We start from the raw sequence: 24,673 nt of genomic DNA on the forward strand, positions 1-24,673 counted from the left end.
CCATAAAATATAATCGAAGGGTTTGTTTTGAAATAATAGTGCATTTTTTTGTATTTTTTAAATATGTGGTAACTCTTTTGCAATAATAACAAATGAAACCATGTATGCTTTAAAAAAGGGGAAGGGATAACATTGTCGAATCTTACAGTTAACTGTAATTTAAAAAGTGTAAATAGCTGGCCTCCTGCTTTGTTTAAATGAGTTAAGTCTCCCTCAGTCTATCCGGGAAAAACTGGCAGATACAAATCGTTCTCCACAAGTCGCACATCAACATATATTTAATACTTTCTATTCGACATAAATTCAGTGGTTTGTATTCCCCAATAAATTGGGCCTTTAATTATTCATGGTCGTTCGAGCCATTCCGAATGGCACTATTGCTTTCGTCCAAGAAAAAAAACTTTAAAATCGTGGTGACAAAATTTAAAAAGGACGATACAAACCACAAACTAAAACTAAACAAAAACCAGTGCAGTGCGGTGAAGTGAAGTGGCGAACAAAAACAAAAAAGGAAACAATATGTCCATACACATATGACAAGCTAAAAAACCAAAAAACAAAAAATGCGAAAGAAAATTTAAGAATACATATGTAATATAAAAAAAACAAATTCGAAACAAAAGAAAGTGCAGTGCACTACACAAAAAATGTAACACATTCGTACATACGTATGAAATATAAATATTCATGGTGGGTGCAGTGACGCAAGCAAATAACATCGAAAATCAAAATACACAGTAGCACAGATCCAACAAACAAAAACAAAAATATAACACACACAAACCGGTCGCGAAACCAACAAGAACAATAAGCAGGATTGCATAAATCAAAATATCAACTAAAATACGAAAAGGGAAACAAACATATACATTTTTATACATAATTTCTATACATAATTTAAATATGTATATATATATATATATATACATATATACATAAATATATCTATACACATACCAAATATTTTAACAAAGTTCATACGGAAGCATACCTGCATATTAACAATTCCATTTCGCGCTCTCCTTCTATTGCAAAAATGTAGAAGCGTCCCAAATTTTGTTTAGCCCATTTCCGATCGTTGCACGCGCGACCCAAAAGTGCTGACGTAGCATCTGCATTGAATGCACGGTCACGTTGCACTGCATGTGATGATCACACACTTTTAATTCCAATAACTAATTTTTAACATAAGTTTCAATTCAGTAGTTAAGTGGTAGTTAATAAGTGCGGTTGACAAAAAGGTTGTACTAAGGAGACATAGTCTTCCCAACACGCAGTTAAGTAATAGAGACTAAGTGAAAAGAAGTGTAGCTGACTAAAAGGTTGGACTAAGAAGACATAGTTTTCCCAACGAGTAATAGTGACTAAACGGAAAAAAATTATATAATAAAAAAAAAAAAAAAAAAAAAATAAAAAGTATTTTATTAACTGGCGCCCGAGCTAAAATCCCGAGAATTTAAATAAAAAAATTTTTCGTGAAAACCCTTGCCTGTAGTGTTCGTCCGCAGGCAACCGCGCGATAAAGTGTCGCTACCGAATCCCGAGTAGGAAGATATGCAAAAAGGACGAAATTCGAGCGATCGGTGCGGTAAATTAAGAAAAAAAAACAAACAATCAAATAATAACACTTATTAAAATTTAAATTGTGAGAAACATTTTTGTGTATAAAAAACAATCATCAAGTAGCAGAGACAAAATTTTAAAATAAATAAAGCACAAATAAAGACAATTTACATTGGGAAATTTAAATGAAGCAACAACAATAACATCAGAAATAGCAACCACGAAACTCATCACCAATAGCATCAGAAACAGCAGCAAGTAATAAAACAATGCAGCGGGTCTACCTAATATTGTAAGTCATTAATTATTTTAATATTTTAGATGCTATAGTAATAAAAAAAACGTTTCAATAGTAAATAGAGATACCATACCTATATACTAATGAAATAAGAAAAAAAAAAAAAAAATAATAATAACCAAGATTAAATTATAGTTAACTTTGCGAATCAATATGGCTAACCCTAACAATTTAGTAAGACAACCCCTTCTTAACGTTCCAAATGCCAATTCGCCACCAAACCATATGTTCGCAGAAGACCTAGAGATCAGAATAGCGTCTATTTGTGCACAACAGTGTAGAAGTATAGTACAATCAATAATAAACCCTAACGCAGATATTAATTATGGAAACGACCAGAGCATAGAAGAAAGGTACAGAGGAAACCTAAACGAGTTAGATAAAATACCCGATATTGTAAGAAGTTTAAGAGATTTTTCCGGAAACCCCGCAGAATTTATTTCATGGAAGAAAAGTGTCGACAGAGTACTGCAAATTTATAGCTCTAGGGCAAGAACACCCAAATATTGTGGCATCCTTAGCGTCATAAGGAACAAAATAGTAGGAAATGCAGATATAGCGTTAGAATCGTATAACACACCACTCAATTGATATAGTATAGTAAAATGACTAACATTACATTACGCAGACAAACGTGACTTAGGAACATTAGAATACCAAATTACTGCGCTTATCCAGGGAAGAAATACCATACAGAATTTCTATCAGGAAGTCTATGCACATTTATCGTTAATATTAAATAAAATTGGCTGCATGGAAATTGGAAGTGAATCCGTGAGACTTCTGACTCAAACTTATCGAGACAAAGCTCTTGATACTTTTGTCCGAGGTTTAAATGGAGATCTACCTAGATTACTTGGTATTCGTGAACCTTCAGACCTCCCACAAGCACTACACCTATGCTTGAAATTAGAAAATCATCATTATAGGTCAGAATACGCGAACAATCGCCAAAACCATAAACATCGTCAACAACCATCACTCCCTCCAATGCGTAATATACGAAATAATAATACACCATTTTACCCAGAACTAACATTCCAACATTCAACCAATTATAACAAACCTATAAATAATATGCAACGAAATACATTCCAAAATCAACATCCCTTCCCTAACCGTAACTCCCAACCTATGTTTCAACCACATTACCGAATGTGCCAACAATTCCAATTCCAACCCCCAAGGCCAACAGCACCCAAACCTCAAAGGCCTGAACCGATGGATGTTGATAAGTCGGTGCAAACGAGGAATATTAACTACCAAAATAGACCCCGTCAAATGCCACAACTCCATGGCAAAAGACCTCCATCCCTGAATCATGTTCCACCACCATTTAAACAACAACGAAGTTTTCACATATGTACAAACCGAAGAACAACATTGCAATAATTTAATGGAGTCTGGAGAATTTCAACCTGAGAATTACGAAGAAAATTACTACCAGCAACTGCAGAATGAAGACATCGAAGGATATGCTGAATCCTTTGATCAACAGAATCAACAATATGAAATCCCTTCCCAAGATTTAACAGATATCCATTTTTTAGGTTAACACATTCTTCGCTTCCATACTTTGAATGTAAAGCGAAGAATGGCCAAACTTTGAAAATCTTAATAGACACGGGATCTAATAAAAATTATATCCAACCAAATCTTGTTATCAATCCCAAGCAAAAAGAAAAGTCTTTCTTTGCCAATTCAGTTTAAGGTGATATAAAGATAACCCACCATACGTTTGCAAATCTTTTCAATTTACCGAACCACTCCATAAAATTTTACATTTTACCTTCTCTAAAATCATTCCATGGTATCTTAGGTAACGATAGCTTGGAAGAACTTAATGCAGTTATTCACATAAAAGATAGATATATGATGATAAATGATAAAACAAAGATAAAAATTCACCAACATATATCCCAGTCTGTAAATAAAATGGAATTTAGAACCAACCATATGGACGACAACCAAAAATCTCAATTAGAACAAGTCATAAGAAACATTCCCAATCTATTCACAGATCCCAACAACAAACTTACATTCACTTCTCGAGTTCGAGGCGAAATTCGCACCAAGTCAGACTCACCAATTTATTCGAAATCATATCCGTACCCCATGGCACTAAAAAATGAAGTTGAAAAACAGATAAAAGAACTCCTAAACGACGGAATTACAAGACCTTCTAGATCTCCGTATAATGCACCAGTTTGGATTGTTCCAAAAAGATGGACGCATCTGGAGAAAAAAAGTACAGAATGGTCATTGATTACAGAAAGCTAAACGCTATTACTGTAGCCGACAGATACCCGATTCCGGAAATAAATGAAGTTCTGGCGAATCTAGGAAAAAACAAATACTTTTCAGTTGTTGACTTGAAGAGTGGTTTCCACCAGAATGTGACGTTGAGAAAACCCCCTTTTCGGTAAACAATGGGAAATTTGAATTTGTCAGACTCCCATTTGGATTAAAAAACTCCCCTTCAATTTTCCAACGTACTTTAGACGATGTCCTAAGAAACCTTATAGGGAAAATATGTTACGTATATATAGATGACATAGTTATCTTTTCAAAAAACGAAGAAGATCACTTCGAAAATCTCAGTAAAGTATTTAAAACATTAGAATCTGTGAACTTCAAAGTACAGCTTGATAAATGTGAATTTTTCAGAACTGAAATCGAATTCCTAGGATTTATCGTAGGAACCGCTGGAATAAGAGTTAATCAACAAAAAGTAGAAGCAATAGCCCAATTAGCACTACCAAAAACCCTAAAAGATTTGAGAAGCTTTCTAGGCATGTCAGGTTATTACCGACGCTTCATTAAGGAATATGCGAAGCTCGCTAAACCCCTGACATCCCTTTTAAAAGGGGAAGAGGGACGCATCTCGAAAAATGCATCCAAAAATGTAAAAATTTCTTTAAACCAGAACGCTTTAGATGCATTCTAAAAATTAAAAAATTCACTAGCGTCAGACGATGTCACCCTATCTCACCCAGATTTTGAAAAAGGTTTTGATTTAACGACAGACGCTTCCGACTACGCAATCGGCGCAGTCCTCTCGGAAGATAAAAAGCCCGTAACATTTCTCTGAAGAACTCTTAGTAAAACTGAAGAAAATTATGCCACAAACGAAAAAGATATGTTGGCTATAATTTGGGCTTTAAATTCATTGAGGAACTATCTATACGGATCGCGAAAAGTAACCATATTTACAGACCACCAACCTTTGACATACGCACTTAGCAACAAAAATACCAACAGCAAGATGAGAAAGCGATCCTAGAGGAATACAACTACGAGTTGAAGTATCAACCAGGAAAAACAAATGTTGTTGTGGATACACTATCTAGGCCATCTCAAATAAATTCCATGACGCCAACCCAACACAGTGACGAAAGTTCTTTGGATAACAAAATACCAGCAGTAGAATGCCCCATAAACGTTTTCAAAAACCAACTCCATATTATAATAGGTAATGAAGACAACTACAAATTTGAGATTCCATTTCCATCCTATCATAATTTCAACACTAAAAAAGATCTTAATCCCAGCGTGGCCAATGGCTTATTTACCACTGAACCAATCATGGGAATAATTCAGGATTTATACCCTGACCATTTCAGAAACTATAAAATAAGATTCACACAGTCACAGGTTAAAGAAATAACTAACGCCGTAGAACAAGAAAAATCTTAATCAATGAGCACAGAAGAGCCCACCAAAACTCTAAAGAAAATATAGAGCAAATAAAACAGAATTACTACTTTCCTAAAATGAACGAAAAATCTAATAGAATCGTTAAAAATTGTCAAGTTTGCAGACGAATTGTCAAGTTTGCAGTACGATCGTCGTCCCAACAAACCACAATTTCAGCCCACACCAATACCACAAAATCCTGGAGAAATTGTTCATATCGACATTTACTCCACCGAAGGAAACCTTGTAAGGTGTGTTCAAAAAGTATCGCGAATTTTGAGTTTTCGCGGGTTACGTATATTCGAATTTCGAATTTTTTGTGGCGTTATGTTAGTACTCATGTCTCTCACTTATGCCAACAAGCTCGGCCATTTTGAATGTTCATTTAATTGTTGACATCTGCTTTGCTTGCACGTGTTTTGGATCGTCTTCGATTTTTACTTATTCAAAAACATGGATCAAAGAACCTGTATCAAATTTTGTATATCTTGGACCGAAGCAACGTTTATCGGTGGTACAAATTGTTCTCAGAAGGCCGAGAAGATGTGAACGACGAAGAGCGTGCCGGACGCCCGAGCACTTCAACAACAGACGAAAAAATTAATGAAGTAGAGAAAATGGACAATCGTCGAATCACCGTTAGAGAAGTTGCTGAGGACCTAAACATATCTATTGGCAAGTTATGCGCAATTTGCGCGAAGCAATCCGCCAGAAACGCCCGGATTTGTGGAAGAACAAAAATTGGCTTTTGCACCACGATAACGACCCTGCTCACACATCGTTGCTTGTGCGCGACTTTTTGGCCAAAAACAACACACTAATGATGCCGCAGCCACCGTATTGCCCAGATCTGGCCCCCTGTGACTTTTTCTTGTTCTCTAAACTGAAGAGGTCCATGAAAGGACGACGTTACGCTTCTCTTGACGAGATAAAGACGGCATCGAAGGAGGAGCTGAAGAAGATAAAAAAAAATGATTTTTTGAAGTGTTTCGAAGATTGGAAAAACCGTTGGCACAAGTGTATAATATCTCATAGGGATTACCTTGAAGAGGACGAAATAGATATTCATGAATAAATAAATAATTTTTGAAAAAACACAAAATTCGCGATACTTTTTGAACACACCTCGTACTCACCGCAATAGATAAATTTTCAAAGTATGCTTTAGCGAAATTTTTAAAATCAAAAGCAGTTGAAGATGTCAAAGAACCGTTAAAAGAAATAATTTTGGCATTCGGTATCCCTAAATTCATGTCATAGATAACGAAAAATCCCTAAATTCCGCAACAATAAATTTCCTCCTCAAAGATCAATTTGACATACAAATCTTTACTACACCCCTTACTCCAGCTCTATTAATGGTCAAGTAGAAAGACTTCATTCTACCTTTTCAGAAATTATGAGATGCTTAAAACCAGATAAACTGCATTCAACTTTTCTTGATTTACTTACAAGAACAATACACGAGTATAACAGATCAATTCACTCCACCACCGGTAGAAAGCCTATAGACATATTTTTCCACAGAAATTCAAATAATGATCTAAAAAAAGCTATCTTGGATAAATAAGGCATCATTAATCGTTTGACAGAAAAACAAAAACAGGACTTGAACTACCATAACCAAATTAGGCATGAAACAAAAGTTATTCACCAGGAGAAGAGATTTTCGTAAGGATTAACAGGAGATTAGGATCGAAACTTACGCCACGGTTTAAAAAAGAAATAGTTAAAGAAGATAGGAATACAACCGTCCTCACGATGGCAGGCAGGACTGTTCACAAAAACAATATTAAAAGACAGTAAAATATTTTTTCAGATTCTTCCTAACTTGTGTGGCGACGGAGGTCCAAATCTTGGATTATACGTCTTCACACGTTATCACGATCAGTAGAGGTACAGCAAAAATTCAGCAAGGAACTTTTACTATTTTACATCCAATAAAACAACACCATTTTACATCATATCCAACACCCATACATTTATCCAACAAAACATCCTAAATCACGACAACCTCTATCCTATCCTGACCCACGAATTAAGACTTACCGAAAATATTTTAGAAAATATAACACTCACTATAAAAAATAAAAGGGCAATAAACGCCATAGGTGCTATTTGGAAGTACGTCGCAGGATCACGACGACTTTGAAATAATAGCTAATAATATAAATGATCTAAATAAAAATAATAATAAACAAGTTTATGTAAACGAAGCTTTTGATAAAAGATTAAATAACCTGACAAATATGGTAAATAAAATTTCAAATGCCATAAAAAAAGATGTATTATTAGAAAACGAAATAGTTATAAATTTACAAAACAGAATAAGATTAATCAAAGAAGAATTGATAAATGTTCAAAATGGAATCGAATGGGCAAAGCTTGGAATTGTAAACCCATCAATATTAGACAAAAAAGAAACTGAAATTGTTTTAAGTAAAATTAGAGAAGAAAATATTGTGTTCGTGAGTCCCGAAGATGCACTCCAATTTGCTAAAGTATCTGTCCTACTATATACGTACAGTACTAATAAAAAAATATTCTATTTGATTAAGGTTCAGTTAACAAGAAAGGAAACCTATGAAAACATAATTTTAAGACCGGTAAAAAAGGAAAACTCTATAATTAAGTTAGAATTTAAACGGATTTAAAAAAACGGGAAAACTATCTATGGTATAGTAAATGATTGTGCAAATTTTAATAATATAAGAATTTGTAAAGAAGATCAAATAAAGAATATTTCAGATACAAAATGTATTCCTAATCTCATAAGTAATCACAATTCTACATGTGTAACGAGCAATAACCATCACATCCCATTAATCGAAGTAATCGGATCTGGCGTTATCCTACTAAATAATTACAACGCATCTATTTATATCGATGAAACGATGGGAAATCTTTCTGGCACGTTCCTTATTAAAATTCAAAATAGCACTATTAAAGTTAACAATAGAATTTTTAGTAACATAGAGGCCTCACCACTACAAATGCTTCTTGCATTTATGCATCCTACTCCTTTTGAAAGTGACCGCAATAACTTACTATCACTCGAAGCTCTCAATGAATAGCAGATTAATAATACGGAGGTTATTTCAACCTTTCAAAAACATCTAAAAATCAGAAGATGGTCAATTTCTGTTATTCTTAGTCTAATCATCGTTTCCATTGCATGTTTGAAATTTTTCGTCAGAAATACTAAAGAAATTATTGTTTGGGAATCTCAAATTCTATATTGATATTCCCAAGCCAATAGAATTAGAAGCTCCTAGCAAACCACCAAGATTGAATAATACTATCCCCTTTTTCTAAAATGATTGAGGGCAATCAAATTAAGAAGGGAGGAGTTAACACTAAACACATTTACGTTTCTCACCAAACATATTTACATTTCTTAATAATTATTACGAAACGTATAAGCATATTTTTGCTATACTTTCGCTGACTATCATTTCCTGTTTACGTCCCAAATTTTGTTTAGCCCATTTCCGATCGTTGCCGTCAAAAGTGCTGACTGAGTGCATTGAATGCACAGTCACGTTGCACTGCATGTGATGATCACACACTTTTAATTCCAATAACTAATTTTTAACATAAGTTTCAATTCAGTAGTTAAGTGGTAGTACTACGATGTCTTCCCAACACGCAGTTAAGTAATAGTGACTAAGTGAAAAGAAGTGTAGTTGACTAAAAGGTTGGACTAAGAAGACATAGTCTTCCTAACGAGTAATAGCGACTAAACGGAAAAAAATTATATCTTCTTCTTCTTAATTGGCGTAGACACCGCTTACGCGATTATAGCCGAGTTAACAACAGCGCGCCAGTCGTTTCTTCTTTTCGCTACGTGGCGCCAATTGGATATTACAAGCGTAGCCAGGTCCTTCTCCACCTGGTCCTTCCAACGGGGTGGAGGTCTTCCTCTTCCTCTGCTTCCCCCGGCGGGTACAGCGTCGAATACTTTCAGAGCTGGAGTGTTTCCATCCATTCGGACAACATGACCTAGCCAGCGTAGTCGCTGTCTTTTAATTCGCTGAACTATGTTAATGTCGTCATATATCTCGTACAGCTCATCGTTCCATCGAATGCGATATTCGCCGAGGCCAACGCGCAAAGGACCATAAATCTTTCGCAGAACTTTTCTCTCGAAAACTCGCAACGTCGACTCATCCGTTGTTGACATTGTCCAAGCCTCTGCACCATATAGCAGAACGGGAATTATGAGTGACTTATGGAGTTTGGTTTTTGTTTGTCGAGAGAGGACTTTGCTTCTCGATTGCCTACTCAGTCCGAAGTAGCACCTGTTGGCAAGAGTTATCCTGCGTTGGATTTCTAGGCTGACGTTGTTGGTGGTGTTTACGCTGGTTCCAAGATAGACGAAATTTATCTACGACTTCAAAGTTATGACTGTCAACAGTGACGTGAGTTCCACGTCGCGAGTGCGACGACTGTTTGTTTGATACCAGGAGATATTTCGTTTTGCCCTGGTTCACTACCAGACCCATTTGTTTTGCTTCCTTGTCCAGCCTGGAGAAAGCAGAACTAACGGCGCGGGTGTTGAGGCCGATGATATCAATATAATCGGCATACGCCAGCAGCTGTACACTCTTATAAAAGATGGTACCTTCTCTATTAAGTTCTGCAGCTCGAACTATTTTCTCCAGAAGCAGGTTGAAAAAGTCACACGATAGGGAATCGCCTTGTCTGAAACCTCGTTTGGTATCGAACGGCTCGGAGAGGTCCTTCCCGATTCTAACGGAGCTTTTGGTGTTGCTCAACGTCAGCTTACACAGCCGTATCAGTTTTGCGGGGAAAGCAGCTTCGAAATCGACGAAGAGGTGGTGTGTGTCGATTCTTCTTTCACGGGTCTTTTCCAAGATTTGGCGCATGGTGAATATCTGGTCGGTTGTAGATTTTCCAGGTCTAAAGCCACACTGATAAGGTCCAATCAGTTTGTTGACGGTGGGCTTTAATCTTTCACACAATACGCTCGATAGAACCTTATATGCGATGTTGAGGAGACTAATCCCACGGTAGTTGGCACAGATTGTGGGGTCACCTTTCTTATGGATTGGCCATAGCTTTCGTCCGACCATATTTTACAAAGAAGCTGATGCATGCTCCTTATCAGTTCTTCGCCGCCGTGTTTGAATAGCTCGGCCGACAATCCGTCGGCCCCTGCCGCTTTGTTGTCCTTAAGGCGGGCAATTGCTATTCGAACTTTTTCATGGTCGGGTAATGGAACGTCTGCTCCACGGTCATCGATTGGGGAATCGGGTTCTCCTTCTCCTGGTGTTGTGTGTTCACTGCCATTCAGCAGGCTGGAGAAGTGTTCCCTCCATAATTTAAGTATGCTCTGGGCATCGGTGACTAGATCACCTTTGGGGGTTCTACAAGAGTATGCTCCGGTCTTGAAACCTTCTGTAAGCCGCCGCATTTTTTCGTAGAATTTTCGAGCATTACCCCTGTCGGCCAGCTTATCAAGCTCTTCGTACTCACGCATTTCGGCCTCTTTCTTTTTCTGTCTACAAATGGGTCTCGCTTCCCTCTTCAACTCTCGGTATCTATCCCATCCCGCACGTGTAGTGGTCGATCGTAACGTTGCGAGGTAGGCTGCCTGTTTTCTCTCCTCTGCGACACGGCACTCCTCGTCGTACCAGCTGTTCTTTTGCACTTTCCGAAAACCAATGGTTTCGGTTGCAGCTGTACGTAAGGAGTTTGAAATGCCGTCCCACAGTTCCCTTATACCGAGTTGTTGACGAGTGCTCAGAGAGCAGGAGGGCAAGCCGAGTAGAAAATCGTTCGGCTGTCTGTTTTGATTGCAGCTTCTCGACGTCGAACCTTCTTTGTGTTTGGTGGCGCGCGTTTTTTGCTGCACAGAGGCGGGTGCGAATCTTAGCTGCAACAAAGTAAGTGTTCCGAGTCGATGTTAGGACCTCGGAGCGCACGGACATCTAAAACACTGGAGACGTGTCTTCCGTCTATCACAACATAATCGATCTGGTTGGTAGTTTTTCGATCCGGAGACAGCCAGGTAGCTTGATGAATCTTCTTATGCTGGAATCTAGTACTACAGATAACCATATTTCGAGCCCCGGCGAATTCAATCAGCCTCAACCCATTTGGGGATGTTTCGTCGTGGAGGCTGAATTTACCGACCATAGTGCCAAATATACCTTCTTTGCGCACCCTGGCGTTAAAGTCGCCAAGCACGATTTTGACATCGTGGCGGGGGCAGCCTTCATAAGCGCGCTCCAAGCACTCATAGAAGGCATCTTTGGTCACATCGTCCTTCTCTTCCATCGGGGCGTGGGCGCAAATCAGCGGTATGTTGAAGAACCTCGCTTTGATGCGGATTGTGGCTAGACGTTCATTCACCGGAGTGAATGATAGTACTCGGTGACGAAGTCTATCTCCCACCACCAATCCAACACCAAACTTGCGCTCCTTTATATGGCCACTGTAGTAAATGTCACAAGGACCTACTCGCCTCAGTCCTTGTCCCGTCCATCGCATTTCTTGGACGGCGGTGATGTCAGCCTTTATTTTTGCGAGGACATCAACCAGCTGGGCAGCGGCACCTTCCCAATTAAGGGTCCGGACATTCCGGGTGCATGCCCTCAAATCGTGGTCCTTATTTCGTTTGCCATGGTCGTCATCAAAAGGGGGGTCTCTCATCCGAGGCTGTGGTTTCCTTTTCATTGGGGGTGTTTTTTTACGTGGCGGGTCCCAAACTCAGCGCACAACCCTATGCAGGGGATGTTTCGCCTTCTAACTTTAGCTCGCCTTCGAACGGATGTTCTTAGGCTACCGGGAGGATACTTGGTCAAAGACCGGAACTAGTGAGCTGCTTGAGCCATGTGTAAAAGAATCGCTTCTGGCCACACCCAAGTGAATGGCGATCAGACACCTTTCCTCACTTACGTGAACTTCTACACATGACTCCATCCTCCTAAAATCCGGAAAAAAATTATATAATGAAATAAAATCCTTTAAAAAAAAAACTAAAATAAAAAGTATTTTGTTAACTTGTATATTTACATACATATATTACATACATATGCATCTTTTCAAAGTCCACATTGGCAAAAATACGGCAATACCTCTTGCTCCTTAGCAAACAAAAACAAGCAGGATTGCGTACAAAAAGTGAATTGATCTCTCTAACGAGCTCTCAATTGCTTAGAACGTAAGCACGCAAACAATTCGTGCGTTACCATTTGCTACCTTTCGTGGTTTTTTTTGTAAATGAAAGCCGGTTTTATCTCTTTGTTCGTGTATTTGTTTCAGTAAAAATTAACTTCACTTAATTTGTAAGGTCTGACTAACAATAAACAGTATGGTTATTTATTCAAATAATGATGATCCGCACACAATAAGCGATTTAAATAAGCTTCCTCAGTAAATTTCACGTAATTAATATGGTGTTTCACCCATATAATCAACACGATGGTGATCCGCACACAATGAGTGAATTAAGTGAAGGATGGAGAGGGAACGTTGCGTAGCGGTGGCGGAAAGTGACGGGGTTTCGAAAGGGTCGAATAAGAACTGACTTGTGTAGAGCCTGACCCTTTTTATGCTGAGTAGTGTGCTGTGTGTTTGAGTAGTGGGTGGTGTTGATGCGGAGTGTGGTGATGTCGAGGTGAGTGTGGAGAGTGTGCGTGTTAGAGATGGGTGTAGGTATGGTGTGGGCCACGCGACTAAGGCTCATTTAGCCATCCCGGCCCCCCTAGGCGAATATTTCAGCCTAGAATCCTCTGAAGTTGCTGGAGAGTGGCTACGACGCTGCTGAGGCCTGAGGTGCGGCGCGGACGCGGTCGTTGTTGCTGGCGTCGTTCTGACGCCCCATTATGTGGCCGCCGGGCACGGGATGATGATGGCCCTATGGTTCGACGGGACCGTGCATTCCGGCTTAATGGCGGCCGTCGTACTGCGGCGCGGTTGCGGCCGGCAGGAGGTTGGCGGCCGCATACAAATCTGGCACACATTGCCCGACGTACATTCGTGGGTTTGGTGAATAGGCGTCAGGCAATTGAGACAACGGCCGTGCGCTTGCTGGCGTTGCTGAGGCGGCAATCCCTTAAAGATGACGCACTGTGGCAGCCGGTGGGGTCGCGACTAGCGCGTGTGTTGACGGCAGTGCTACCGGTCCACTCCGAGGCGCCGCTGGTGTGGTTGTTCGGGGCGCTGCAACTGGGGCAGCCGCTTGGCGTGGCACATTGACAGCCGAACGAGTGGTTGGTGTCGGGGCTGCTGGCATGTCTGCATCCATATTGATCTGTTTGAAAGAGGGTTATTTCAATTAGAATTTGGTTGCATATAGGACATATGAGAATGGCTGCCACGTTATGCGGCATGAGTGGGTCGTTACATTAATCGACTACTTTTGTGTGTTATTTTAAATATATATATGTATATGTGTATTTATATAAATTTTTATTGTATTTTGCTTTTATATTCGGTTTGCTTTAGCGGTTTACCGGTTTTTGTTTCGCGGCGATCGGTAAGAAGCATAGTTTGACGAGCGGTCTTGTTAGCTTTCCGGATTGCGTACGGAGATCGACTACGCGAGTATGACCGTCGGAGCCTGGATAAAGCTTCTCTATGCGGCCCAGCCGCCATTCGGTAGGTGGCAGGCAATCGTCGTGAATCAGGACACAATCTCCAACTTTTGGCGCATTCTTTGTATTTTTCCATCGGTACCTCTTGTGGAGGTCCTTTATATAGTCTTCATTCCATCGGATACTGAAATTATGATGGAGCTAATAACGTCGTGAATTCTTCATAGTTAAATTTATAGCTGCCGGCTAGCTTCTTGAAATGAGATTTGAAGCTCTTTACAGCAGATTCCCATAAACCACCCATATGAGGAGCGCTTGGAGGTATAAATTGCCAATTGATACCTTGAGGGGCGTACTTTTGTACGATATCAGAGGACACTTGTTTTAAGAAATCCACAAACTGTTTTTCTGTGGCTCGTTGGGCTCCTATGAATGTTTTGCCATTATCGCTCATGATTTTGGATGGGAAGCCACGTCGAGCGACGAAGCGACCAAATGCCGCGAGAAAAGCCTCCGTCGTCAGATTAGTACACAGCTCAAGGTGTACTGCCTTTGTCGTGAAACATACAAAGTGGCAAAAGGAGACTTCTCAGGTATTATAATGGGGTGGCGTTCGTTGTAAGTCAGGCTTGAATTAGCGAGCCGACCATTGGCACGAAGCTGACCTTTCGTGTCTAAAAATGGGTTTAGTACTAAGAGTGAGCTCTTTTTGTCAATTGGCTTCGATTCTCTTAGTAACGATATGTCGCGACTGAAATAGCGCGTTTGGGTTGATGCGATAAGTGCGACCTTTGCCTTTTGTAAGTCTTGGTGCGTCAAGGTATCGCATTGAGGGCAAGTTGCTCCCTTTACTTTAAGTTTGAGTCGATCTGCGAATTTGAGAATATAGGCGACTACTCTGAGTGCTCGGGGGAACGATGAAAATCGTTCAAGGATGTCATTTTCGTCCAATATTGTGTGGTAGGTGTCGATTTTTCGACTTTCGGAGGCAATTATGTTGCGCATTGGCGATTGTGGCCAAGAATTGGGAGATTCTGTTAACCATCGGGAGCCATTCCATCAGAGGGTGGTGGTGGCGAGATGAAGGGGTTTGCACCCTCTTTTCCCAAGATCGGCAGGATTGTCAGCACTGGCTACGTGCCGCCAAGTGGCTGATCCTACTAGATCAAGTATTTGGGACGTTCGATTAGAAATATATGTTTTCCACGCGTGTGGTGGCTTTTCTAACCAGGCTAGAACTATTTCGGAATCGGACCAGAGGTATAATTTATATTTTGCCATGTTTAAGTGGGTCTGCACCATGGAAACTAGCTCTGCTAGTAACAGAGCGCCACAGAGTTCAAGTCGTGGTAGACTTATGGTTTTAGAAGAGCAACTTTTGCTTTTGCCACTAGTAGGTGGCTTGTGGTTGCGGTATCGCTTTGTGCGCGCACATAGATCGTGGCACAATATGCCTTTTCAGAGGCGTCGCAGAAGCCGTGTAGTTCCACATTGTATTCGGGGGAATAGTTTACCCACCGTGGAATTTGTATCTTTGAAATGTCTTTTAGGTTATTAGCAAACTGGGACCACTTTTCTAAGCGAAGAGGTTTCACTTGTTCGTCCCAGTCGGTTCCGTCTAGCCATAATTCTTGAATCAGGATTTTCGCTTGTATCATAATTGGCGCAAGCCATCCTGCGGGGTCAAAAAGTTTTGCCATTGAGGAGAAAATTTGCCTCTTTGTTATGGCGGATAATGCGGTTATGGACTCTGTCGTGTATGAGAACTGGGCCGATATCGCATTCCATTGGATGCCCAGTGTTTTTGTTATACTTTCCTAATCCTTTTCAAAGATAAGGAAATTATATATCCAATTTGTTATCGTTTGGTATATTTTTTAAGATACTTGGGTGATTAGCGGTGATCTTTTTTAGAGGAAACCCTGCGGTGTTGAGGGCCTTTATCACTTGTGATAAGGACTCGTATGCTTGTGAGAGGCTGTGCCTCCCAGACAGGATATCGTCTACATACGTTTGTGCTTTTAATACTTGTGTTGCCAGAGGAAATTCTGATTTTGTGTCTTCTGCCAGTTCGTGGAGTGTACGAATGGCTAGGTATGGGGCACAGTTTACGAAAAAGGTAACGGTTTTTAATTTAAAGTCGCTTAGTGGACTATTGGGAGATTTTCGAAAAATTATTCGTTGAAAATCTTGATCATCCATATGTACCATTATTTGTCGATACATTTTTTCGACATCCCCATTGAAAACGTATTTGTATATACGCCAATTTAATATGAGGAGCATCAAGTCTGGTTGCAGTGTGGGTCCCGTAAATAGAATATCATTTAGGGAATTCCCCTAGCTAGTGGATCTCGAGGCATTAAAGACAACTCTAACCTTTGTGGTTTTTTTTGTCAGGCTTTACTACTGCATGATGTGGCAAGTAGAATGAGTGATATTTGCCTTTTATTTTTTTTCGCATGGGCTTACTTCCTCCATGTGATCTAAATTGAGGTATTCTTCTAAGACACCATCATAATGTTGTTTGAGCTCACCTTTTCTAAGTAGATCTTTTTCCATACTTAGAAACTGCTGTATTGCAGAGGTGCGAGAGTGGCCTATGGCGAGTGTATCTGGAAATTGTTGTTTAAATGGTAGTCGTACGACATACCGACCATTTCCTGATCTAGTAGTTGTGGCTTTGTAAAAGTCTTCACAATACTGATCTTCTGGCGTTGTAATTGAAATGGGGGAGAGTTCTTCAAATTTCCAAAATTTCCTTAATTGTGAATTAAGAAATTCATTGGATATTTCTTCCACTTGAGTTGTCATGTTGGTAACTGATTCTGTCACTAGTCCACTTAGTATCCAACCGAATATAGTATTTTGAGCTAGAAGGGTGTTTGAAATTTTTTCAACCCCTTCTAGAATAATTTGAGGTATAAGGTCGCTGCCTAATAGAAGATCTATTTGAGCGGGGGTGTTGCAGTTAGGTTCTACTAGCTTTAGGTGTGTAACCTTTTGCCAATGCTTGCTATTTATGTGATAGCTTGGAACCATGTTCGTAAGTTGCGCTAAGACTATAGCTTCTGTTTGAATGCGCTTATCCGCTTGGGGGGAAATTAGGGTAATGGGGCAGATTTTATTTGAGTTTTGTACTACTCTTCCGCCCATTCCCGTAATTTCATAATTGGCTTGTTTTGTTGGTAGTTTTAGCCTATTTTGTGCCCTAGACGCTATGAATGATCTCGCTGTGTAGCGTTTGAGTTTTTAAAGCCTTTGAGCAACATCGTGTCTCTTGGCAAATTTTGGGATTTTGTGTTTCGGGAGTTGCGGCTGCAACTAAACCCGTGGCTCTTTTGGAGACAGCGCTACTTTGGGGTGTGCTAGGAAAGTTATTGAAATGCAACATTGAATGATGCTTCTTGTGGCAATATACGCAATTGAATTTGCTACAGTTGTACAGAGTCTTTTTGCTCTGACAAAGTTGTTCCTTTCATTGATATTAAGTTTTTTAAACTTTTAGCAAGCTTTCAGCTTGTGCCCTCCTTTACGCAGTTCGCATGACGTTTGTTTATATTGTTCGGATGAGAACGATTGACTTTTAAAGAAGCTTCTGTTTAAATTGTGGTCGTTACTAGCTTGGGGTCTAATGAAACTTCGAATTAGGTCGTGTTGAACGTTTTTAGTTCTTACCGTTTTTTTTATCTACCCTTTCCGCAATTTCATATTGGGTAGTTAAGAAATCTTTCATTTGTTGCCACGTTGGGCATTTTTTTCGTGATGACAGCGATTGCTCCCACAGAAGCAAAGATTTTTCCGGTAATGCCGCGGAGCATATATTTACCAGTATGGGGTCCCAATTATGTGTGGGAATATTCTGTGAAGCTAGAACCGATAAGCAATAAGAAACAGTGGATTGAAGTTTTATAAATTCTTCACTTGTTTCTGAATTTTTGGTAAATTCATTAATAGTGTGACTTGTTTGTCAACTAATATTCTTTCGTTTTCGTAACGAGCTTTTAGAGCTTCCCAAGCATAATTGAAATTTTCGTCATTAAGAGCGAACTGTTTGACTATTACGCCTGCTTGACCTTTTGTTTTGTATCGGAGGTGATACAATTTTTGCGCTTGAGATAATTTAGGATGGTTTATGTACACGGCCGTAAACGGCACTTTAAGGGGAATACCTGAACTTGCCTCGTGGCTTTGAATTTGTGGCAGCTCTACTCTCGATTGTGGAGTAGGTGCAATTGCTTTAATTAATCTCAATTGATCGGAGATCATAGCTCTCGTTTCCTCGTACTGGTCTAAGCAGTTTTCGTATTTGGAGCAAGCCGAGGATTTAAAATTTTCCAGAAGATCTGATTCGTCAGATTCTAGAATTGCGTCATACGCAGCTTGGAGACGTGTCCAGAAATTGCTCAGATTTTCTTTTTTTATTTCTAATACCGATTCAGAATTGTCTTGAATCGGTGAAGATGAAAATCGAGTGCAGTATCGGATTAGACTGTCACTCTCAGCAATAAATTTAGTATATGAAATATCTTTCGTTTTTTTTTGCTTTGTAGCACCTTGCTTTGAGCGTGTAGCTTCAGCAGGTGTACATGGACTCTTCTCTTCAGAAATCATTTTCTGTACTTTCAGATATTGAGTCGATTTAGATTCCTTAGAATCTCCGTTCATTTAAACAATAAGTAAAAATTTAAAATATGAGAAAGAAAAACTTCTCTCAGTGTATATCTGTTAACAATAAATACGTTTGAATCTTTAAGATAAGCGGTTTGTATGATTGTTGTATACACAACGTGTAGAATAACGAACGCGTGTTTCGTTTTCCTTATTGTATTTTTGTTGTATACGCTGTGAACTAACGAGCGAGTGTTTCGTTTTCTTTATCCCTAATACTTGTGCTATTAGTTTGTTTTGTTTTCTTTCTATTTTATTTATTGATTCTTATTCCTAATAGTTGTGCTATTAGTTTGTTCTTGTTGTTTTTTTTTCCTATTTTATTTATTGCTTTCGCACTCGTTAATTTATACTTGCGTATACGGGCGATAATCAGAAAAGAGAAAAGGGTTATTGACCTGCTTGCTTGTATATTAACAAGGACAAGGGGTATTGCTGAAAATGTGCCGATTTGGTCTTTGAATATATAATATAAAATTAAATGTTAATATGCGCTTTGGCTACCAATTCTTGGTTTTTATTTGTTTTATTTTGTCCGTATATATTGTAATTATTATTATTATTTTTTTTTTAATTAACAGAATGTAATTTTTTCCCTATTAAATGGTTGCATTTACCGCACCGAAATTTTTCCGAAATATTTAAATCGTAATTCAAAATTTAATTTATTTATGTACCCTATGTACGTTATATGTATGTATATACCGGCATAGGCAAATTGTAAGCCGTGTGTAAGCGTATATATTATTTTGCCGTGCGAATAACGCGGGAGAAGAAAGATGGTTAGATGCAGGTATGCCCTCTAAGTACACATGAGAAGATATGTAATTTTGCAGAAATTTATAATTATTCTTTATACATACATATGTGTATATGTTGTTTTCAAACTTTGGTATATGTATAAATAAATATAAAATATGAATATAAGTATTTGCATATATGTATGTTGTATTTTATTATTTTTATTTTTTCTATACTTGAAATTTTTTTTTTTTAATTTGTGTGTTTGGATACACAAGGGTAAGCGTAAATAGGACCTTTTGTTTTAGATATGTATATGCCAGTATATATATAGATATATTATAGTATATATGTTCATACATATATGTGGATGTACAAATATATATAGCGTACCAAACTGTTCTTCGGTTTCCCGGAATTAACCGTAAGTTAAAACAGTTTGGCAGCAACCGTTCTTTTAAAATGTTAACCGACTTGAATACAGTTTTTATGTATATAAACTGTATCTGTTAACCCATTAATGACAACGTATGATGTATCATACGCAAAAAGAGCTTTTTTTTAAATTCGTCAAAAATCCGAAATGAAATAAAAGCTTTTTATATTTGCAGTGTGAGCGAAATAAAATTATTGTTGCATTAGAAAAGCTTTTTATTTGTCGCTTAAAGCTCATTTGTTTACAATTTTCGCGCCAATTTACGTAGCAGTTTTCGGATAAGTGAATTATGACTCGAAGGTGAGGTTTATATTTTTATAAATAGTAAGCGAGGAATTTGTATAACTTAAAATGTGCATAAACTTAAAGCTAAAACCCTAAGCTATCAAATGAATAAAAAGTGCAGTGAAAAATTGAGCTCCGAAAGTGTTTTAACTATTTGTAAACTATTGTGTATGTTTTATCATACGTAAACTCTAGCCCAGTTTTTGCTATATGAAAATTCATTCCTAATATCTCCTTGTAGACAAGCAACAACTGAGGAGATAGTTGGATGGCTCCAAGATTTAAATGAAGATGATGATGCAGAGATTATAGAAAACATCAATAATGCCAATTTTATTGATGTGACTTTGCTCCCCACCGAAGAACAGGAGTTATCCGATTGCGATGACGCAGATGAAGACGATGAAGGTACACTGGGTGATTTGGGTCGTGGAGTTCTTAAAAGGGCATGTGAAATAAGAACTGATAACTCAGAAGTGGAGGAGCAACAGTTTCTAAATGAAGCGAGCAGTTCACTAGCCCCACGTACAAGGACTTCAACTCAAAGGAAAACTAAAAAAAGGAAGATTTGCCGAAAATGGTCCAAGATAGTACTAAAAGCAAGTGAATGTTCTATCACAGCAATACGCGAACATACTCCGGACATTGTAGCAGATATTTTGGAAAATTATATAAGTCCAATACAACTTTTTAAAAGAATTTTTGATAGCGAATTTATGGAATGTATACAATCAGAGACTGTTAAGTACGCCATAAACAAAGGAGATGAAGCTTTCACCGTAAGTCTTGAGGAGTTATACACATATTTCGGTATCCTTATACTAAGTGGATACAACAAGGTGACTAACTTGAACCACAAATTCACTTGCTTACTTGTTAAATTAAACATTTTTATTTTAAGGTTCCAGCTATTAGCATGTACTGGCAGACAGAAAGTGATGTGTACAATCATTTAGTGGTAGGTTCAATGGCGAGGAATAAGTTTGAAAAAATACATCGCTACCTTCACATCAACTTCATTTTCTGTAGACGAATCGATGGAGCCGTATTTTGGTAAGCATTCTTTCAAGCAGTTTATACGAGGAAAACCAATTCGCTATGGATACAAAATTTGGTGTATGATTACTTCAGAAGGATATTTGTTGAACTTCGATTCGTACACCGGAAAAAGCATGATTCGATCTAATGAGCCCTTAGGTTTATCTGTCACAATAAGTTTATGTTATCACATAGTTCCCGAACACAGCACTCTATTTCTATATAACTATTTCAATAGTTTTAAATTATTAGAAGAGTTTGATAAGAAAAATATAACAGTGGTGGGAACGATTCGCTCACACCGTATTGAAAATGCTCCTTTGAGCAGCATGAAAAGAGAACTCCGTGGTACTTGTGAAGCACTAAAATCTAAAAATATTACCCTAGTTAGGTGGAATGATAACAATAATGTCACCATTGCAACAAATTGTAAAAACGACAACATAACGACAACAACCGGATTATGCAAAATATATGATCGACAACAGAAACGCAGACAAGACGTAAAGCAACCAGTCATTATCAAGGAGTATAATTCGGGAATGGGTGGAGTCGATCTCTTTGACCAGCAAAGGGCAGCGTACCGAACTCAAATTTGGTCAAGAAAATGGTATTGGGACAATTTTCAGATTTTGCTTAAATGGTGCCGTTGTAAATTTATGGATATTATTTAGGAAAGCTTATCCACAAGTTACTCTTCTCGGCTTCATTCGACGACTTACAAGGAGCATACTTTCAAAGCCAATAGATTTTCATCCAGTCTCATCACGAAAGAGAAAACGAGAAAACGAAACCAGCGCCGATGCAAAAATTGTGGAAAGTGTACGAAATTTATATGCATGAAATGTAATTTTGGCTTGCACCCAGATAACTGTTTCTACAAATATCATGTAAACTGAGTCAGCAACTAAATCTGAAAATTAACAGTGAATATGTCATTAAATATATAAATACGATGTCAATTTGAACTCAAAAGTTATAGTGATGTTTACATATTATTTTCATAGAGGCAGGTCTCCGTATACGTTTATGTATGATATATCATACGCTCCGCCGCGCCCACATCTTTTGAGATATTTTTTTGAAAATTGGAAATTACCCTTTTAATATCATTACAGACGTCTGCTTAAAATTTCTGTAGCTTATCATAGCGGGTTTTAGGTGTGAGCAGTAATGGGTTAACCAACATACAAATATGAAAATATAATTTTTAAATAAAAAGTGGGGTCGATACAACTCACTTTGAGCCGCTTCAAGGGGCTAAGGGATGTTTCTGCAGATAATGGTGGGGGGGATATGCCGATGCCTGTGATCCGTTTCCTTCCGTTTTTTATGTTTTTTGGTTTCCGAACTGCTTCTTGTTGTGTTGTTGCCGATGATGGTTTCCTTTCCTCTTTGTTTTTTTATGTTATTTATTTATTATTAAATTTTGTTCATTTTGTTTAAATTAATTTTTTATTGTTTTCACGCCCGATTATTGCACTATCATTAAACGCGCCCGTCTTGATATTTGTGGCACTTTTATTATCCGCGCCCGGTTCCTGAAGGGTTTTTTTTGTAACTTTCGACTTTTGCCACACAATCTTTAAACTTTATAGTCAGCCCTATTCTGCATTTCTACTCGAATCGAAATTTTCTCCGATTGGCCACTTTGGTATTCTGCGTTTCGATTCAACTTCGAAAATTCCAATTCTATGTATTCTGCATTGCGATCGTAATTACGTTTTTGTACGTTGAAGTTTTGTTGGCGGAAAGCCGTTATATATTCATTTTCGTGCATTTGGATAAAATAATTTCCTCAAATATGTAAGTAAAACTTTAAGATTATAGTTGTAAAAGACATAATGGTGGTGTCCTTGGTTGTTTGTGCTTAAATGATATATTTTGATATGTTTGCAGGTCAAAAGTAACAACGGCAGAGCAATACGAAAAATTGTGTGATATGATGGCCACGAAAAGAGATATTGCGCACGGCTTCCAAAAGCGACCGAAGGAAGAAGTACAGGAGTTTTGGGAGGAGGTTGCAAGGAATTTAAATGCACTTGGCCCACCAACAAAAGATTCCAATACATGGAGAAAGGTAAGGTATTACCTACAATTAATTTTAAAAAATTAAGTTAAATCTAACGTTTTCGTGCAGATCTAGATTGACTGGAAATGCTACATGAAGCGAAAATTATCGCATAACAAAAAAGAAAGGATGAGCACCGATGGAGGTCCTTGCCGTTTACAACGCATAAGCCCACTTGATGAAAAGGTGATAGCTTTGACGGGTTTGGAAACGGATGATATCCCTTCAACCAGTAGAGCTAGCAGCCAAAATAGAGAGGCGAGGGCAGACAAGCAGAGCACTTCTTCATTACTTAAGCAACAGATACAAATCAAAACGAATTTTATGCAGAGACGAAAAAATTCAATGAAGCTGCCTTTGGTAAAATGGAAGAAGTTACTTCATATTTACGACACATGAATCGTTCTCTAGAAACTTTGGCGGAGACTGCAGTGAAGCAACCTGAAGAACAGAAGCGACACAATAGAATTAAGGAAGAGCTGGTGAAGGAAAAAGTAGAAATAAAAATGCAAATGCTAAGATTAGGTCCAAATTATAAGCCGGATTCAAAGTAGTCATTTTTTAATTGTTAGCCTTTTATTTATTTTACTATTATTCATTTATATAACGAGCTGTGAAATTAAATAAAAGCATTTACTTTTTTAATATAGGAGCTGTAAAATGCACTGAATGCAATTGTTTTTATTTAATAGAGTAATGTAGGGCATATTTTGAATAATGCATTGCTCTCCTCCTCAAGTAATATCGCTGCCGCTACTGATTTCATGTTAGTGTTTAAAAAAAACGCGATATAATTTCTTTATTTTAATAAACCAACAATAATTTGTGTATTTTTGCTTTGTTGTGTTTCATTTTTACACGTTTCAAGGCAAACAGCTGACTTCGAAAGAGCTACAGCTCTTCCTCTTCTTCTTTCAATCCAATCGTAACTCAGAATACCTATTTTCGATTCAGACGGAGCGTAGAGCGGGAACGTAATCGAAATGCAGAATAGGGCTGAGTATCTTGATCACTTCATATGTGAATATATATGTATGTATGTATATGGGTTCAGTTTTGTTTTTTTTTTTTTGTAATTGCACGTTAGAGTTTTTGTTTTTTTTTTATATTTATTTTTTTTTCGTATTTTGATACAACGGTACGGAACCGCTTCGTGTTTTCCGCTTCCAAACTGATTTTTTGGGGGTTTTGTATGTATGTACTTGCTACTGCACTTTAATTTTCCACTTGAGGATTTTTTTTTTTTGTATGCAGAATGTATGTATTTGTCACTAAACTTTGATTTCACTTGCAATATTTTTTTGTATATA

The 24,673-nt window shown here is 38.1% G+C and overlaps 1 protein-coding gene and 1 long non-coding RNA gene across 4 annotated transcripts; both read left to right on the top strand.

Moving 5' to 3' along the window:
* The first annotated feature begins 44 nt into the window (after positions 1 to 44).
* Positions 45 to 22,267, top strand: LOC126765315 (piggyBac transposable element-derived protein 2-like). Of its 3 annotated transcripts, XM_050483037.1 has the most exons (4): positions 45 to 1,855; positions 20,496 to 21,093; positions 21,156 to 21,212; positions 21,284 to 22,267. In XM_050483037.1, exons 1-4 carry the CDS (start codon positions 1,833 to 1,835, stop codon positions 21,374 to 21,376), a joined length of 771 nt encoding a protein of 256 aa, XP_050338994.1. In that variant the 5' UTR covers positions 45 to 1,832; the 3' UTR covers positions 21,377 to 22,267. The 3 variants fall into 3 exon arrangements, with proteins under 3 accessions (XP_050338994.1, XP_050338993.1, XP_050338995.1); XM_050483036.1 differs by having other exon boundaries at positions 21,156 to 22,267; XM_050483038.1 differs by having other exon boundaries at positions 21,163 to 22,267.
* Positions 22,268 to 22,579: 312 nt separating this feature from the next.
* On the top strand, positions 22,580 to 24,071 carry LOC126765464 (uncharacterized). Its single transcript, XR_007668431.1, has 3 exons — positions 22,580 to 23,098; positions 23,192 to 23,372; positions 23,433 to 24,071. It is a non-coding gene; the product is annotated as an uncharacterized LOC126765464 (long non-coding RNA).
* The last annotated feature ends 602 nt before the right edge of the window (positions 24,072 to 24,673 follow it).

This window comes from Bactrocera neohumeralis, unplaced genomic scaffold (genome assembly GCF_024586455.1).
Source record: "Bactrocera neohumeralis isolate Rockhampton unplaced genomic scaffold, APGP_CSIRO_Bneo_wtdbg2-racon-allhic-juicebox.fasta_v2 cluster10, whole genome shotgun sequence".
NCBI lineage: Eukaryota > Metazoa > Arthropoda > Insecta > Diptera > Tephritidae > Bactrocera > Bactrocera neohumeralis.